Source organism: Malaya genurostris, chromosome 1 (genome assembly GCF_030247185.1).
Source record: "Malaya genurostris strain Urasoe2022 chromosome 1, Malgen_1.1, whole genome shotgun sequence".
NCBI classification, from domain to species: Eukaryota; Metazoa; Arthropoda; class Insecta; order Diptera; family Culicidae; genus Malaya; species Malaya genurostris.
The window spans coordinates 108,074,501-108,092,955 of NC_080570.1; the positions used below are offsets into that span (position 1 = coordinate 108,074,501).

At 40.1% G+C, this 18,455-nt stretch overlaps 2 protein-coding genes across 2 annotated transcripts; one reads left to right on the forward strand and one right to left on the reverse strand.

Moving 5' to 3' along the window:
• Positions 1–328: 328 nt before the first annotated feature.
• LOC131425350 (sphingomyelin phosphodiesterase-like) lies at positions 329–2,589 on the reverse strand. The gene is made up of 3 exons (XM_058587174.1): positions 2,374–2,589; positions 880–2,312; positions 329–821 (listed from the first exon to the last, which is right to left on the reverse strand). The coding sequence occupies exons 1-3, from the start codon at positions 2,486–2,488 to the stop codon at positions 468–470; spliced, it is 1,902 nt and encodes a 633-aa protein (XP_058443157.1). The 5' UTR covers positions 2,489–2,589; the 3' UTR covers positions 329–467.
• A 12,963-nt stretch (positions 2,590–15,552) lies between these two features.
• Positions 15,553–16,947, forward strand: LOC131440326 (trypsin beta-like). Its single transcript, XM_058611502.1, has 3 exons — positions 15,553–15,656; positions 15,723–16,132; positions 16,199–16,947. The coding sequence occupies exons 1-3, from the start codon at positions 15,587–15,589 to the stop codon at positions 16,805–16,807; spliced, it is 1,089 nt and encodes a 362-aa protein (XP_058467485.1). The 5' UTR covers positions 15,553–15,586; the 3' UTR covers positions 16,808–16,947.
• The last annotated feature ends 1,508 nt before the right edge of the window (positions 16,948–18,455 follow it).

Here is an 18,455-nt window from a genome sequence, read left to right on the forward strand (position 1 = left end):
ATTTTCAGACACAAACTTCGATATGTTTGATTCTGCACAGCAATCACTACGAACGAAATGTCAATTACTGGTTAAGATGCGCTATGTCAGTAGCTTCTGGGAGAATATATATTTTTGTATGTGCAACTATGAATAGTTGCATATCGTCATAGTTTGTAAAACACTACGAATTAATTCCAACACGAAATAAATCCATACATGACACAATTCACAAAAACATACATCGTTAAATTACTGAACTTTTGAATTATATTCAGATAACGGAAATTGTCAGAAATGTCGAAGGATTCAACACCGGACCTATAACTTTCATAATAAAAACGACAACTTATATAACATTCACATTTGGTAAACAGTTCACGGGTCTTGTATTTCATTCTTTGATGTACGGAATTCAATTCACAAGCTTTAACAGATCATTTTCAACTCCAAATTCATCAAAGCATCCAAATTAACGGGATCTACTTTTATTTCCATCGGTCGTTCTCGCTCTCTCTGTAGATCGAAACCAATTCATTGCATTTTTTATCATCATTAGCTTCATTCGTAACGATTGTACATAGATGGTTCAGCAGGCACTCGCCATCACAACCCTGTTCTAAGAAAGGATCTCCTCGCTTCACCTTGAACTCCCAGTACCGATGAAGCTCCTGTGGGGTAGATCCAAACTGACGTGCCAAACCATCCAGTGTGGCTGGAGACACATTCGGAATATTGAAGTCCCTCGCAAAAGAATACAAATCCTGCCACAGTGGGTCCCTCGACGGATTCAGATTTGCTTCGGTTAGGTTGAAATAGAACGATTCATAATCAGTGACTTCCTGTAAATAAGAGAATACTCAATATTACGGGTATCTTTGCATTAGTGGGAATACTAACAAAGGTTTCTGGGTTCACATAGTACACGATGTAGTTAGGATTGTAGTTACTGAACGGAACGGTACCTCCACCGTTGAATGCCACATTAATAGCATATTGTGGATTGGCAGCCGAATAGAATATGTTAAACTCATCGGCGTGGGTATGACCATGGAAGTGTGCAGTTACGGTATCCCAGAAGCGATCGAGAATGCGTCGGTACTGTTGAGCCCAAGTAACGAATGTTGATCCGGTACCGATAGGAATATGCGCCAAAATATGAACCTTTTCACCAGCTGCTTCAGCTTGCAGAAGAGTGTCGTGTAACCACTGAAGCTGTCCCCGGAGATAAGCTGGATCATAAAGGATCCACCAATTGAAGGTGTAGGCATCATTGTTATTCAGAGCGATTATTCGAAATCCTGGTCGAACAAGAACGGTATAAAACCCTCCTTGGCTAACTGTTTGCTTGGCATCGGCTGGCAGCCACGTACCCCAAAGGTCAGCAACCAGTTCATAAACCCAACTGGGTGAAAATTCTGGTACATCGATATGACTAGGAGCGTACACATTTGTTGGTGTAATCTCATGATTACCCAACACGTTATATACCGGTTTGGATGGAAACACTTCCTTAAGAAGACTAATAGTATTAGTTATGGAGCGAATATTTCCAGCCTTAGTCGTCTCCCACACTCCATGATCGATAATATCGCCGGTATGATAAATGTAAGCAGCATCCGGGTGTTTCCGGCCGGCTTCACGAACAGCATCCTCAACCGCTTTCCACGGAGAGTCACAATCACGATAGTCACCCCATTCCCCAGCACCGTCAGCAGGATTTTCGGGGATACCTTGGGCTTCGCGACAGCAGCAAGGTTCTCCACAAACTGCGTTGTAGCCCGTACGGTAATGGGGATCATAATGTAGATCAGTCAAATGAATGATTTTTAGATCGTTTGCACTCCTATTTGAGCCGGTTTTTGATGCCGTTATTGGAGTACCCCCTGGAGAAACATTGATAGTCCAATCAAGGAACTCAGGATCCTGCAAAACACAGGGACCCGATTGGAAAATAACTCCACAAACCGTTTGCGCGGTAAGTTCAGGTTTGTTGTCAATGATGTACAGGAAAACATCTATGTTTTTATCAATAATCTTGACACAATTTTCCGGTAGCAGAATTTGCATAGAGTCGCACGTAGAAGCCGCTTGAGTGGCGATACGATCACGATCCCAATTCAGTACCCGACGATATCCCAGATAAGTAGTAACCAATGCTCGACATGCTGTGCACTCCGTGGTTTGATACGAAATCGGATGTTGATCCACTTCCAAACGAAACATATCCGGTTTATGGCGAAGGTATTCAAACATTTCATTCAACCGAGCGGATTTAATCCCGGTTGTTGTGTAGTTCATGTGTTCGACGAAAAATTCTTGCTCAAATTGTTCTATCGGAATAAAACGTTTCGATTAACCTCATAATCACTTATTCATGTTTGTATAAATTACCATTAAACTTTTTCTGCTGTGCCACAAATCTGTCGTAGTTTCTAGGCTTTATCTGGTAACAGCAAGCTACTCCAATCAGGAGAGCCACGACCCCTAAAACTTTAATAACGTTCATCTCAAACGGCACCGTTCAGCTACAATGTTTTCCACAGACTAACGTTGCTAAGCAAAAAAGTCTAACAAGTACTACCGGGCATTTGAAGAAATGCCTTTCGATTTCCAATGTCCCACTGTCACCCGTTTTTATAGGCCAGTTGAACCTGTTTTCTTTTGCTGTGTGTGGTGTTGTTCTTTTTTTTCTTTTCTTTTTATTTTGGCTCATTTGCGTTATCAAGATTTCGATACATGCCGCGGAAGGAAACATGTGCGGCGAAAGAGAAAGATTACATATTTTCGATAATTTATTGCTGTGTCTGGATTGTCACACTCGTCGATCACCTTTTCTCAGTTTGCTCGCAGAGACTCGCATGTTGTCTATTTTTGGAGCTTTGAACATGTTTACATAGATTTCTCCGAATCAACTGCGACAATGACCGCTGACCAGCGTTGCTGGGGTCTCAGATCTTGCAATACAGCGATACAGCACTAAAGACGAGTATTCGCTAAAAAATACTCCATAGATTTTGGGTCGTGTATCATGTACAGATAACAATAGCGTGAACAACAATTGTTCAAAAATTTGGATTGCGTGATAAACGTAAGTTAATTCGAATCGACTACATGTTAGACTCTTAGGGTATGCTTATCTTGTAAATCAACTGAAGTGATCAAACAAAACAAAGCAAAGTACAAGTACGCCATTCCAGTGAGGAACTTGACCTTCTGTTTCAACAAGTTTTACAGCCTTTTCTTACTCTACGATTCTACGGACAATAAAAACTCTCCTCAGTTGGGAATCGAACATACGACAACTGATTAATGACATCAACATCGTATCATCTGCATCTCTGATACAGAGTTGAAGTAGTTGCTATATATGAAATCAAAAACCTCTTCGTAATCCACCTAGTGATTTGCTAATGCCTTTCTCTTGTCATTCAAATAGTGCCATTATCACATAGTTTTTCCGTTAGAATAGGATTAAAAATGTTTCAGTTAGTTCACAGAAGCATGTTTTAACGCTTACATCGCATATCCGATAGTGTTTTTGAAACCATAAATATCAGCAATAATAGGGTAACGGCTCCCTATTTCATTTCAGCTTCTAATTCTATCTCATCCCTTCATCTCATAACTTTGAACATGAATCATATGTTTCAACGTACCTAAACCAAATTTAAAAAACCTATTTTAATCCACCTAGTGGTGTAATGATGCCTTTCTCATATTACTCATTACACCATAAATATAATCGTGAAATTCGCAAAAACAACTGTTTATTGAATAGAAATAGGATAATTTGTTCGGATCTAATCTCACAAACTCTATAAAACCTGTTTACCCTGTAGTTCCGGAACCGAAAGTAGTATCCACAACTAATTAAGGAATTCCGTATGAAACTGTAAGACTTTTCTTTTGAACCTATAAGTTTGTGAAAATCGATTTGGCCATCTCGTTTACTACCAACAAATATGACTTAAAAATTGGAACAGTTTTGAACGTAGTTGAACCTATACTTACTATCTCATGCTTTATTTCGATTAAACCAATTAAAGAAATCTAACAAACGAAACGAACCTGCGTTTCTGTTACTTCTGCATATGTAAGTCAAGCTAAACAGCATCAAACATGTAATATGATTATTATTTTTATTATTATTATTATTATTATTATTATTATTATTATTATTATTATTATTATTATTAAGATTTGTGAAAATCGGTTCAAGCATCGCAGAGAAATCGAAGTAAATTTAGTTTTAGGAGTTTTTCTTCTCCACTTTCGGTGCTCTCGGAACAGGAAAAAAGGGGACCAGTAGTGCCGAATTAAGTTTTCATGCCCACAAACTAACAAGCTCTACAAACTAGAAGAATTTATCGGACAGTTTTATGGGATTTGTAACTGTTTTTAACCATCGTGCGTGGAAAAATACTAATAAAATTGGTAATTTTCCACTTATCACGCTTTAGTTCCGAAACCGGAAGTCGAATCCTGATAAAATGTTCCACAAATTTTTTGGATGTTATAAGACCTTTCATTTGAATCTTGATTTGCAAAAATCGGTTGAGTTGTTCCAGAGATAATTGAGTGTTAACTTTTTCCCAAATTTTCACATATGGCCATATAACTCCGGAACCGGAAGTCACATTCAAATGAAATACCTTTAATTTGAATCTTAGTTTGTGAAAATCGGTTCAGTCATCTCTGAAAAAAGTGAGTGCATATTTTTTTCACTTTTTTGGTACATATCATCCTATATCTCCGGAACCGGAAGTCGGATCGGAATGAAATTCAATAGCAGGGACTATGAGACCTTTCATTTGAATCTTTGTTTGTGAAAATCGGTTTAGCCATCTCTGAGAAAAGTGACTGCATATTTTTGTTACATACACACACACGGACACATACACACAGACATTTGCTCAATTCGTCGAGCTGAGTCGAATGGTATATGACATTCGACCCTCCGGGCTTCGGTTAAAAACATCGATTTTCACAGTGATTGCATAGCCTTTCTATATGTGAAAGGGAAAAACCCTTCTTAATCCACCTAGTGGTGTGATAATGCCTTTCTCTTCTTTCCTAACAGTCTCATGAAAATATATTTCGGACTTTTATTAAATAATTTCGTATACTAATTTTGATACCAATTGATTCAGATTGATTCGAGTAGTTCACAAAAGCATGCTTCAGTGTTTATGTCACACAGTCAGTATCATTTTTCCAAACTAGTGCTTGACATTTGCGTTGCCTCATTCCTTTCGTGACCGTCGTATCGATCGGATGGTAGTTTGCATTAGAGCAGCTGTGCGTTAATCCATTCTAATCCGTTTCAAGGTCATTTAATATCAAATCTTTTGTATTCGCGAGCTTGTGCAGTAGATCAATACAGTATAAACAATAAATACAGTTAGACAGTGCCGAGTGCTATTGTGTTAAAACAATAGGAACAGTGAACGGACGTTTAGTGTGGTGCCGTGAACCGGTGCTGTGTGCATATTAATTCTCAGAGGCCGTTGTAACTAACGCTTAGCCTTAGCGGCCGAGTTGCTACGGATCATTAGCTAAGTATTATATTTTTTTTTCCTTCGTGTCCCTTTATCGTCTTATATTTTGACTCCCCCTATAATTCGCGCGGAACCTCAACCGCGCTATGGCAAGTCCATTAAATTCTACCCTGCCCCCCGAAGATAAAATGGAAACAGATTCTAAATCTGCTCCAAATAGTAAGACTCACCGGGTTAAACAGTATCCCGAAGAGCCTTCACCCTCGGCCGGCCTTTATGTGGTTTATTTTCGGACCAAAGAGAAGAATAAACCGCTTAATATTTTGAAAATATCTAATGACTTGACGTCGAAATATCCAACATTGAAATTTATCTCAAAAATTCGTCCCGATAAGCTCAGGGTCTCGTTGACCAGTCTGAAACATGCTAATGAGATCGCTCGAAACGATCACTTTACGCGGGACTACCGCGTTTATATACCAGCTCGCGAAGTCGAGATAGACGGAGTGATCACGGATCCCAGTCTGACATGCGAGGACATTCTCAAACATGGGGTCGGATGTTTTAAAGATCCCTTGCTTAAGAATGTCAAGATACTGGATTGCAAACGTTTGCATTCAGTATCGATCGCCGCGGATGGGACAAAGTCTTATCCCCACTCGGACTCGTATCGGGTGACCTTCTCCGGCTCGGCTTTGCCGAAATTCGTTCTCCTGGACAGGGTTCGTCTACCTGTACGACTTTTCGTACCACGGGTAATGAATTGCACTAGTTGTCAACAACTAGGACACACAGCTTCCCATTGTGGAAATCGGCCCCGCTGCTCGAAGTGTGGAGAGAGTCATGAGGATGGCGTTTGCGACAGAGACATTGAAAAGTGTCTTCACTGTGGGGCGGCCCCGCATGACCTCACAGCATGTTCTGCGTATAAATTGCGTGGAGATCATTTGAAACGATCTCTCAAGCAACGATCAAACCGCTCGTTCGCAGAAATGCTGAAAATCGCCACACCACCTGAACAGAACCCCTACACCTGTTTGTCTGCGGACGATTGCGACTCTGACGATCCTCAAGAAGGTACATCTTCAACTGTCCCTCGTAGTTTTAGGAAGAGGAAAAATATATCATCTCCTAAACTCCCTAGAAAGGGTTCGAAGATATCTCTTGAAGGCCCTCCAAAAGTAACAGCAGAAGGAAGTGTTGGTAAAAAAACGAAAAGAAGAAGCCAAAAGCTCCTAGTTCCGGAGACTTGAAATCGGAGAAAGAATATCCAACACTTCCGGGGACACCCAAAACCCCGAAAGTCCCCAAGGAACCAGAAAACACATCAAGTGCTGGACTTGTAAAATTCAGTGACATTGTGGACTTTATATTTTCCGTCTTCAACATTTCTGACCCCCTAAAAGGTATTTTGATGACTTTCCTGCCAAAAGTTAAAATGTTTTTGATGCAGCTGACTGCAAAATGGCCCCTCCTCTCAGCAATCGTTTCCTTCGATGGCTAATTTTTCGAACGAGGTCAAGGATTCGATTACTGTTTTACAGTGGAACTGTAGAAGTATCATCCCGAAAATAGATCCTTTTAAATACTTAGTAAATAATCTGAAATGTGACGCATTTGCATTGTGCGAAACTTGGTTAACTTCTGATGTATCACTAAACTTCCACGATTTTAACATTATTCGCCTGGATCGAGATAATCCCTACGGAGGAGTACTTTTGGGGATAAAAAAGTGCTATTCCTTCTTTCGAATTAACCTCCTCTCGATATCAGGTATTGAAGTTGTCGCATGTCATGTCACAATTAAAGGCAAGGACCTTTGTATTGCTTCCATCTATATTCCCCCTAGAGCCTCAGTTGAGTACCACTGGCTCAGCAGTATCATGCAACTTCTTCCCGCACCGACGTTAGTTCTAGGAGACTTTAACTCTCACGGTACGGGATGGGGTTGTCTTCATGATGATAACAGATCAGCTATGATCCATGATATTTGCGACAACTTCAATATGACACTCTTGAATACGGGAGAAATGACACGAATTCCCGCACCACCAGCAAGACCATCTGCGCTGGACTTATCCCTTTGCTCGACATCGCTACGGTTGGATTGCACGTGGAAGGTAATCCCTGATCCCCATGGTAGTGATCATCTGCCTATCGTAATTTCAATCGCCAGCGGATTAAGACCATCGGAAACAATCAATGTTTTGTATGACCTCACACGAAATATTGATTGGAAATGCTACGCAATATCGATATCTGAGAAACTAGAAACAACACAAGAACTTCCTCCGGAGGAAGAGTATACGTTTATGGCTGGCTTGATTCTCGACACTGCGATTCAAGCTCAGACGAAACGTGTACCCGGCGCGAATACCAACATTCGTCCTCCCAACCCGTGGTGGGACAAAGAGTGCTCATCACTGAACGCGGAAAGATCTTTAGCATTCAAAAAGTTCAGAAAATATGGAACACCTGATAATTATAGAAATTACGCAGCACTAGATAAGCAAATGAAGAACTTAGTTAAAGCAAAGAAACTAGGTTACTGGCGACGGTTTGTTGACGGATTAACAAAAGAAACATCGATGAGCACTCTTTGGAACACAGCCCGACGAATGCGCAACCAAAACACAACGAACGAAAGCGAGGAATATTCTAACCGCTGGATATTCGATTTCGCTAAAAAAGTATGTCCTGATTCTGTTCCGGAACAGAAGATATCCCGCGCCGCGACTTCGAATACAAACGAAACACCGTTTTCGATGGTAGAGTTCTCACTTGCGCTCTTGTCGTGTAACAATAAAGCCCCGGGGTTAGACAGAATTAAATTCAACTTGTTGAAAAATCTTCCTGACTCTGCCAAAAGGCGCTTGCTGAATTTATTTAACAAGTTCCTCGAGGGTAATATTGTTCCACACGACTGGAGACAAGTGAGAGTTATCGCCATTCAAAAACCTGGGAAACCAGCTTCCGATCACAATTCGTATCGGCCGATTGCTATGCTTTCCTGTATCCGGAAGTTGTTGGAAAAAATGATTCTCTTCCGTCTAGACAATTGGGTCGAGACTAATGGTTTACTTTCAGATACACAATTCGGCTTCCGCAGGGGTAAAGGAACGAACGATTGTCTTGCGTTGCTCTCAACCGAAATTCAAATGGCATTTGCTCGTAAAGAACAAATGGCATCAGTATTTCTGGATATCAAGGGGGCTTTTGATTCAGTTTCTATAAATATCCTATCTAAGAAGCTGCACCAGCATGGTCTTTCGCCGGTTTTGAACACCTTTTTATATAATCTATTGTCCGAGAAACACATGTATTTTGCACATGGTGATTTGTCGACAATACGATTCAGTTACATTCAGTTACATGTTACATTCCTCAGGGCTCATGCTTAAGCCCCCTTTTATACAATTTTTACGTAAACAACATTGATGAATGTATAAACACATCTTGCACGCTAAGACAACTTGCCGACGACAGCGTTGTGTCCATTATAGGACCCAAAGCTGCCGATCTCCAAGGACCATTACAAGATACCCTCGACAACTTGTCGACGTGGGCTCTTCAAATGGGTATCGAGTTCTCTACGGAGAAAACTGAGCTGGTCGTATTTTCAAGAAAGCGAGAACCAGCACAATTACAGCTTCAACTAGGGGGTGAAACCATAGCTCAGGTCTTCACATTTAAATATCTCGGGGTCTGGTTCGACTCCAAAGGCACCTGGGGATGTCACATTAGGTATCTGAAACAAAAATGCCAGCAGAGAATCAATTTTCTTCGCACAATAACCGGAACTTGGTGGGGTGCCCACCCAGGAGATCTGATCAGGCTGTACCAAACAACGATATTGTCCGTAATGGAATATGGATGCTTCTGCTTCCGATCCGCCGCGAACACCCATTTCATTAAACTGGAAAGAATTCAGTATCGTTGTTTGCGTATTGCCTTAGGTTGCATGCAGTCGACTCATACGATGAGTCTCGAAGTGCTCGCGGGCGTCCTACCGTTGAAAAATCGATTCTGGGATCTCTCATATCGATTGCTAATCCGATGCGATATCTTGAATCCAATGGTGATTGAAAACTTCGAAAGGCTTATCGAGCTCAATTCTCAGACCCGTTTTATGTCCTTGTATTTTGATTACATGGCTCAGAATATTAATCCTTCTTCGTTTGTTTTCAACCGTGCTCATTTCTTGGATACTTCTGATTCTACTGTGTTTTTCGACACATCCATGAGAGAAGAAATTCGTGGAATCCCGGATCACGTACGCCCTCAAGTGGCCCCAAATATTTTTTAATTTAGAACAGTCAACTGTGAAAAGATGTTTTACACTGACGGATCAAACATCAACAGGTCCACAGGCTTCGGAATCTTCAATCAGAACATCACCGCTTCGTACAAACTCAGTGATCCGGCTTCAGTCTACGTCGCAGAATTAACTTCTATTCAGTACACCCTTGAGATCATTGAAACCTTGCCCAAAGACCATTACTTCATTGTCACGGACAGTCTTAGTTCAATAGAAGCTCTCCGCGCAGTGAAGCCAGGAAAGTATCCCCCATATTTCCTGGGGAAAATACGGGAACACATGCGAACTTTATCTGAACGGTCTTATTTAATTTCGTTAGTCTGGGTCCCTTCGCATTGTTCCATTCCGGGCAATGAAAAGGCAGACTCATTGGCTAAGGTGGGCGCATTAGAAGGTGATATTTACGAAAGACCAATCTGCTTCAATGAATTTTTTAGTATCTCTCGTCAGAAAACTCTCGAAAGTTGGCAAACTTCATGGAGCAATGGCGAACTGGGTCGATGGCTGCATTCCATTATCCCTAGGGTATCGACGAAACCTTGGTTCAGGGGGATGAACGTGAGTCGTGACTTCATTCGTGTGATGTCTCGGCTCATGTCAAACCATTACACATTCAACGCGCATCTCCGGCGTATTGGAATCGTGGAGAGCGGTCTCTGCGCTTGTGGTGACGGTTATCAGGACATCGAGCATGTCGTATGGACGTGTACGGAGTATCGTGACGCCAGGTCTTTATTAAAGGACTCCCTAAGGGCCCGAGGTAGACCACCTGAAGTTCCGGTCCGAGATGTGTTGGCTAGTCGGGATATCTCTTATATGCTTCTTATATACCAGTACTTCAAACACATTAATATCCAAGTGTAATCTGTTATACCTCGCTCAGAAAGTATAATCTCCACCTACAGGTTCGACACTAACATCCGCCCGATTCTCTCGATCACCGTCCCTGTCCACCATCTTCATTGGAACTAACAAGATCTTTTTTTGTCACTAACTTTTCGTTCCCCCTTCCCCCGTCTCTTCACCATCTCGATGGCAACTAATTAGATCTCTGTAGTTTTCAGACATTTTGTTTCCATACCCCCTATTTACCTCGGTTTCCACAATATTTACTTTTTTTATTTTTTCATCTCTTCGTAACATCACCATCACCGCCTACGGTCCTACGCTCCAGTCGATGACCAGCATGCGGGCCACCCGCCGGGCCTTCGTAGCCTGGGGGTGTTTCCCGCGGACCCACACGAACTGAAAGGAAGCGGCCATAGATAGCACCAACTGGAAGTCATGCAATATTCAATTCACCGACCACTGCCGAACGCCAGCTAAAAGCTTTTTTCCAAAAATTCTAGACGACATAATCTAATGATACTATTCTAGTTTTAAGTTAGTCGTTAATTAAGATTAGGAAATACCCTTGGCATCTTAGAGCTTAAGCAGTGTGCCTAAATATATATATTATACTATTGAATAAATAAAAAAAAAAATTTGCGTTGCCTATTTGTATGAGAAGAGTGATGCTAATTCTAAAAAAACCCTTCTTAGTCCACTTAGTGGAATTTTCATATATTTTAAAAAATCAAGATGGGGGGGGGGGGGGGGGGTGTACATAAAATTTTCGACATCGAAAAGAAAAATTTGATGCCAAAAGTCTTAAAATTGCATGAAACGTCGAGATTTAGTGTCATCTTGAAATATTTTTTTTGAAAATATCGACTTGCTGGAACTTTTTTTATATAACACTAAATCTCGACGTTTCATGCAATTTTAAGATATTCGGCATCAAAAAAAATTTTCAATTTCAGAAAATTTCATATGTCCTCCCTATGGTTCTTTTTCAAGATCGATTTTCAAACTTTAACCGCTGGGCAGCACCGCTTACCCATGTCCGATTCAGATCAAATGTTGCATGAGGAACCAAAAGTCACAGCCATTTGGTCTTCGAACTTGATCAATGGTCCGATAGTAGCTTTCAAACGAGCATAAGTTTGTTAAAGTCGGTTCAGCCATCTCTTAGAAAATTGAGCGCGTGAGAACACAACGCGTTTTGTCGGTTACGTCACTTATACCATTATATCTCCGGAACCAAAAGTCACAGCCATTTGATCTTTGAACTTGATCAATGGCCCGACAGCGTCGAGCTGAGTCAAATTAAAGTATAACACTAGGGGTCTCCGAGGCTCCGATCAAAAGTCGGATTTGCTAGTAATTCTATTACCTTTTTACAGAGAAAGGCAAAAACCATAAAAACACATCGAACGATTAATTGCATTTCTTGATATCAGCTGTTCCCACTTTGATTTCATGCCACTAATCACCGCTAATGTTATCAATTTACTTTACCAATCAACCTATCTACAAGAGTAGAGATGGGCAAAACAGTTCGTTTCGGAGTACCACTCAGAACTTGACAGTTATAGAAAAAAAACTACTACAAAACAATTTGGGATCATCTAATTTTATTTTGATGAGAATCAATATAATAATAGTAATAACAGTGATTTTTTTCGCAAATACATTTGTACTCGCAATCAATCACTTTCAGACATCTGCCATATACCTAAGATATCTTATTCATTCATATATTTTACGCTGTCCAAAATCATTGGATAAACGGACCCAATTCATGAGTTCACATTTTATGTAGGCGACGAGAAAGCAATTTTTTACAGGATCTTGTTGTTACCCGTTTTCTCGGATGAGACGATTTTTCATGACTACCCAGTTGAGGTGTTGCTAGCTCGCTGCTCACATCTTCGTCCATTTCCTCGTCGTCTCTGTTGTTATTATATTTAGTGTCGTCGTGTTGTTTAGTCTTTAGTCTTTAGTTTTCAATCGTCGAGTATCACCACGATTGGTACGGTCATCCGTAAGTCAGTACAGCTTTTCGGCCTCGCTGACGAAATTGATAATGTAACAGATCGGCTGAAAAGTTCGCATCGTTTCTATGAGAGGGCGCCACTAGAATTAAATCCATACCATTTTCATTTAGTACCAACCTTCAAAAGATACGTGTATAAATTTGACAGCTGTCTGATTAATAGTTTGTGAGATATTGCATTTTAAGTGAAGCTACTTTTGTTATTGTGAAAAAAAATGGAAAAAAAGGAATTTCGTGTGTTGATGAAACACTACTTTTTGATGAAAAAAAGTACCGCCGATACCAAAAAATGGCTTGATGAGTGTTATCCAGACTCTGCACCGGGCAAAGCAACAATTCGTAAGTGGTTTGCAAAATTTCGTACTGGTCATATGAGCACCGAATACGATGAACGCAGTGGACGTCCAAAAGAGGCTGTTACCGATGAAAACAAAATGATTTTCAATGACCGTAAAGTGAAGTTGATCGAGATAGCTGACACTCTAAAGATATCAAAGGAACGTGTTGGACATATTATTCACGAATATTTGGATATGAGAAAGCTTTGTGCAAAATGGGTGCCGCGTGAGCTCACAATCGATCAAAAAGCAACAACGAATTGATGATTCTGAGCAGTGTTTGGAGCTGTTATATCGAAATAAAACCGTCGATATATAACAATGGACGAAACATGGCTCCATCAGACCACAAGAGAATGCTCGCTGGTAAAAAATTTAGTAGCAATGAAGAGGTAATCGCTGAAACTGAGGCCTATTTTAAGGCAAAGGACAAATCGTACTACAAAAATGGTATCGAAAAGTTGGAAGATCGCTATAATCGCTGTATCGCCTCTGATGGCAATTATGTTGAATAATAAAAACGAATTTTGGCAAAAAAATGTGTGTTTCTATTAAACGATACGAACTTTCCAGCCGAACTGTTATTTTTGGCATCATCGGGTTGTTACTAAAAAAATGCAGATTTTGATAGATTTGGATAATTTTCAGATCAATAACGTCGTGTCTGAGGATTTCTAATCTTTTATTTACAAGAAAACATGTTTCAAAATCGGAACATCTAATTTGGAAAGTTTTTGTTCTTCAAATTTATCACCTGACAGACGACCTCTGGATGTGGTAAAATAAATCAACTCTTAATCAACTGACAATATTACAAAGATGACTGCCTTGAGAAGCACCATGTAATCCTACGAACTACAGAATCAACCAACACCAACACGTTCTTAGCTTGATTGATACCAATGAATGAATGGTCTTCCATCTCACATCCTCTCCCATCTCTAAATTAAGAAGAAGCTAGGACTTATCTAGGTATTCGTACAGAAAATAGTAGCTGGAGGCCAAATCTGGCGAATATGAAGCATGCGGGAGCAATTCGAATTTCAATTCATGGGATTTAGCCATCAAAACGATAAGTTATTTTGTGAGATTGTGTGAGTTTGTGTGAGGAAACGCGGGACCTACTTTTCTAACATTTTTATTTTTCGTATTCAAGTGCTCATGTAAAATTGTAAATACACTTCTGTTTGATATCATAACCCTGACAACTATCTTCTGTGCCTTCACTATTCGATATTCCATAACGATGGCATGAACTTTTGAGAAGATTTCCGGGACAACAAATTGCAACAGTCAATAACAATTGATTTGCTTAGTGTTTCATCAAAATCCGAAATATCCCTTTTCTTCAGGTCCATTCTCTGTTCTCCAATAGGTTCACATGAAAGATCTTATGGTCCCATACAAACTTCACGAATTTCATTTGCATCCGACTTGTGGTTCTGGAATTACATGATGAAAAATGTTAAAACTGTTATCACTCAGTGCTGCGAAGCAAAACTCATAAAAAAATTCTAAACATAGAGTTTAAAACCGTCGATAAAATTTTTAAGAGCGTGTTTTTATACACGATACTGAAAAATTGAACAGAATTTTTTCAACTAGCCAGTGGAACAGGTTTCATTTGTTGATGACATATGCAATACATTGATTTTGTGTAGACCGGTTCTCGGAAAACACCTCAATTTCTCAGAAACGGCTGAACCGATTTTCACAAACCTAGATTCAAATGAAAGGCATTATGTTCCTATAAGTAAATGTAAGATTTCGTCCGGATCCGACTTCCGGTTAAGTGTGTATGAAATTGCAATCCGTCATTTAGAGCGATAATGAAATCTAAGGAAACATTCTTCTAAAATTGGCTCAAAATTGTTTCAATTTGTAAATTGTGTTAGTTGCTGGTCAAATGAACCGATTTCAGCTATACCAGTTCCCGGTTCCGGAAGTGTCGGAAACAGTGATCAAAAACTCAACAATGGAACTCTCTCAATTTTCTCAAAGACGGCTGAGTAAATTTTCTCAAATTTAGACTCAAATCAAAGGCTTTAAGGTCTCATAGACTGCTTTTGACTTTTGTTCGGATCAAACTTTCAGTTCCGGAACAAAACAAAGAATACGTTTAAACTTGGTAAAAAACTCTTTATAAATTGGAAAGGTTATGCATGTGTATGCTTAAACATTTTTTTTTGTTCTTATTCAAGATTAAAAGAAAAGTTTTTTAAGACTCCCTTTTAATGTTTATGAAAACATGAGTTATATGAGAAAGGCATCATTACACCAAAGTCCTGACATTACATTCCTTTTGTAGAATTTGGTCTTCCTGTTTCAACAGAATTCGCAGCACAGTTCAATGCTTTTTGGTATCAGGTGGCATTTAGTAGAGCAGCTAAGAGAAGCTTTTTTGGAGTCGTTATTCAATTAAGTTCACATCGAAGACTCCAACCATTTATCCGAATAGTAACGAACGTTAAGCGTGTGCCGAAAGCTGCAGAATTTCTTATCATTGCAGTTAAAACAGATAAGACCTACCGGCTATCGGTTTCCCTGTCAGTAAATCAGTTGCGCTTGGTCTATGATTCAAACTGTAGTGAAAGTGATCCCAATGGAATTACTAAAAATTCTCCTCATGGTGATGATTACTGGTGAGCTCGACTTATAATCCTAACCGTCACAGTGTTCACGTGACTTATTTTCTTGCGTTATTTCAGCTAAGCTGACAGGTGGAACCTATTACAACGAAACTTTTCAAAATGGCACTTTTCATAATGGCACGCAACAGTATCCGATTATGAATAATACAAACATCACGCTTCCTATGCCATTTAGTACAGTTACCTATCTCCCCCCTCTAGCAACGACGTCGCCGTCGTTCCCAGAATTATCCAGTATTCCATTGTACAAACATCCGCACTACGATGAAACCGGAACTGCTCTATGGTTTCCAAGAATTGTGGGTGGTACACCAGCCACTTTCGGTGAGTTTCCGTCAAAAGTTTCATTACAGCTCGTACTAAACTCTGCACACTTCTGCGGTGGTACCTTACTCACTATGAAGCACGTGTTAACTGCTGCACATTGCCTGTCTAATATCGAAGGTATTCCATGGAGTCCTTCCAGGGTAACTGCAAATGATTTTAAGTATGCCTGTATTTCGCTAAATAAATGTTCTCTTTTCCATCATCAGTTTCAGGCCATGGCTGACGACTTGAACGTGCTGCCCAAAATGGCGAGCTCAACTCGTCAGATTCGACAAGTTAAGTTTTTTGTAATTCATGACAAATACAGTCCATCAACATTGGCAAACGATATCGCCGTCGTCACACTCGTTAGTGAATTTACTAAAACTAACTCATTGTATCCATCTAAACGGGTTTCCAGTGCTCCAGCAGCCGGTGATCTTTGTTCCTTAGCCGGATGGGGTGTAACATCGGAGCAGTCTCAAACGGTCAGTCCAACACTGCAGAGAGTCAACCTGGGAGTAGTGGATTTCAACCGTTGCAATACGATTTATCAGGGATCATTAACCAAAGGAATGCTGTGTGCCTGTTCTCCCGGCAAGGACGCTTGTCAAGGTGATTCAGGAGGGGCACTCATCTGCCAGAACCGAGTAGCCGGTGTTGTGAGCTTTGGTGCTGGATGCGCACACCCTGATTTTCCCGGTGTCTACATGGATGTAGCACACTTTGAAAAGTGGATTGGAAAGGCCCTTAACAGTGCCGCTCAAATGAGTATTTTTGTTAGCTGGAGTGCACTGCTGTTCGTAGCTGTTGCGATCAAAGCTTTGGTCGCCTAGAAACAGTTCTGTTAGTCCACAGTCCGAAGTAGAATGCCAGAACAATCGAAGAGGATTCAAGAAATATGTTTGATAGAGTAATATGTTTTATTCTATGGTATGAAAGAGATAAAGAATCGGCCATTGCTCTCGAATAAATTTACAGTAATAACAACCTAAAAAAATATTCATATTTGAAACGAAACCTCATCACTATTAGTAAGATCTTTTAACATATTATATGGGAAAAACTATTTCCTCCGATCTAAAAATAAAAATCAACCTATTCGGTGGATAATCGATAAACTAAGATCCCAGTTCGCTTCCAAGTGTCGTACGACACAGCCATAGCCCGCTTACAGGGATAAGTAAACCAGGGCATTCCTCGTTGATTTCAAACGTTGCCGAGTTAAACCTATATTTTAAGCTGAGATTTGTTGCATTCACTACCAGAGGCTTTCAACATTAGAGACCGCCTGTGTGATGCTACTCCGTTATTGATCAGAACCAATTAAGCTTGCAAAATGTTCTCCTGAAACACCTTGCTTGAGAATAGCACGTAGTTTCACATTGTGTAAACTGCATTGATCCCTACATACTGATCAACACCGACGCCGGCCACGTCCTAATGTAGATCTACTTAGGAAGGATTGTTAGTTCAATGCATATGGCTACTAGAAACCGAGGAATCCTCTGCATTTCCACATGCGTCTCAGGAAGGGGTTTTTTAATAGTAAATTTTTGAATTACATTTTCATTGCTCTGGGTAGCCGGCTACCGAGAATACGAAGCATTTTTATCGTGTTTCGTGTTAATATGTGCTTTCTACTATAAAACTTACTACTAAATTCCGAAACTCGTAAAACACATTCAACATAAAATTTCTGTTGAATCTTCTTCAGATTTCATTATCTTAGCACAACGACCTTAATCTATTTTCGTTATGCTTGAATCTGAAACGCCGACAATGATATGCAGTTGGCGCTTCGATCGGTTAACATCGTTCGATTTTGCGCGGTAAATTAACAACCTTAGTTTCGCGGTAAATTCACATTCTTAGTTTCGCGAGTCAACATTATGAAGTAACACTTTTCACTAATCAACACCACTTGCCACAGGTGCACTATCGCTCAAAATAACTGTTTCGACTAATTATATTACTATATGTTGTTTGATACACGTTGAAATTAGGCATCTTTGAAAGATACACCTGGGTACCGCATCGTACTCACCGTGATGCCAACTCTTCTCAATAACTAAATCTTGTATAGGTATAATAAGGATGAAACTTCGCCATTTGAGTCTGTACACTTAACTTAAATTTTAACAATTTAAATTTAATTTATATTGAATTAATGACATGTGAATGCAACTATGTAATGAAAAACCACGAAAATGTTACCGCAAATACGAGACTCGAACCCGTTGCTTACTCCTAACCGAGGAAATTGTTTTACCAATTAAACTACCCTGCATATGAAAACACATGAAGAGAAAGTCCAATTGATTAGAAGAACCAAACATGCCAAGGCCAACACGGGACCTTCGTTTGTCGATTTTGAAACAGACCGTTAAACCGAATGCCATTTTTTCCATTCAACAAACCCGGTAGACAGAGGTCCATTGTTGAGCCATTTTTAATATGAGGAGTTGGAGCCCCGTTAGACTA

Excerpts from the sequence above, each read along its gene's own strand:
- LOC131425350 (XM_058587174.1), bottom strand. The coding sequence starts at position 2,488 with ATGAACGTTATTAAAGTTTTAGGGGTCGTGGCTCTCCTGATTGGAGTA. Across the intron at positions 2,313-2,373 it reads ACAGCAGAAAAAGTTTAATG|AACAATTTGAGCAAGAATTT; the intron begins GTAATTTATACA and ends TTATTCCGATAG. Across the intron at positions 822-879 it reads ATGTGAACCCAGAAACCTTT|GAAGTCACTGATTATGAATC; the intron begins GTTAGTATTCCC and ends TCTTATTTACAG.
- LOC131440326 (XM_058611502.1), top strand. The coding sequence starts at position 15,587 with ATGATTCAAACTGTAGTGAAAGTGATCCCAATGGAATTACTAAAAATT. Across the intron at positions 15,657-15,722 it reads CCTCATGGTGATGATTACTG|CTAAGCTGACAGGTGGAACC; the intron begins GTGAGCTCGACT and ends GCGTTATTTCAG. Across the intron at positions 16,133-16,198 it reads TTCCATGGAGTCCTTCCAGG|TTTCAGGCCATGGCTGACGA; the intron begins GTAACTGCAAAT and ends TTCCATCATCAG.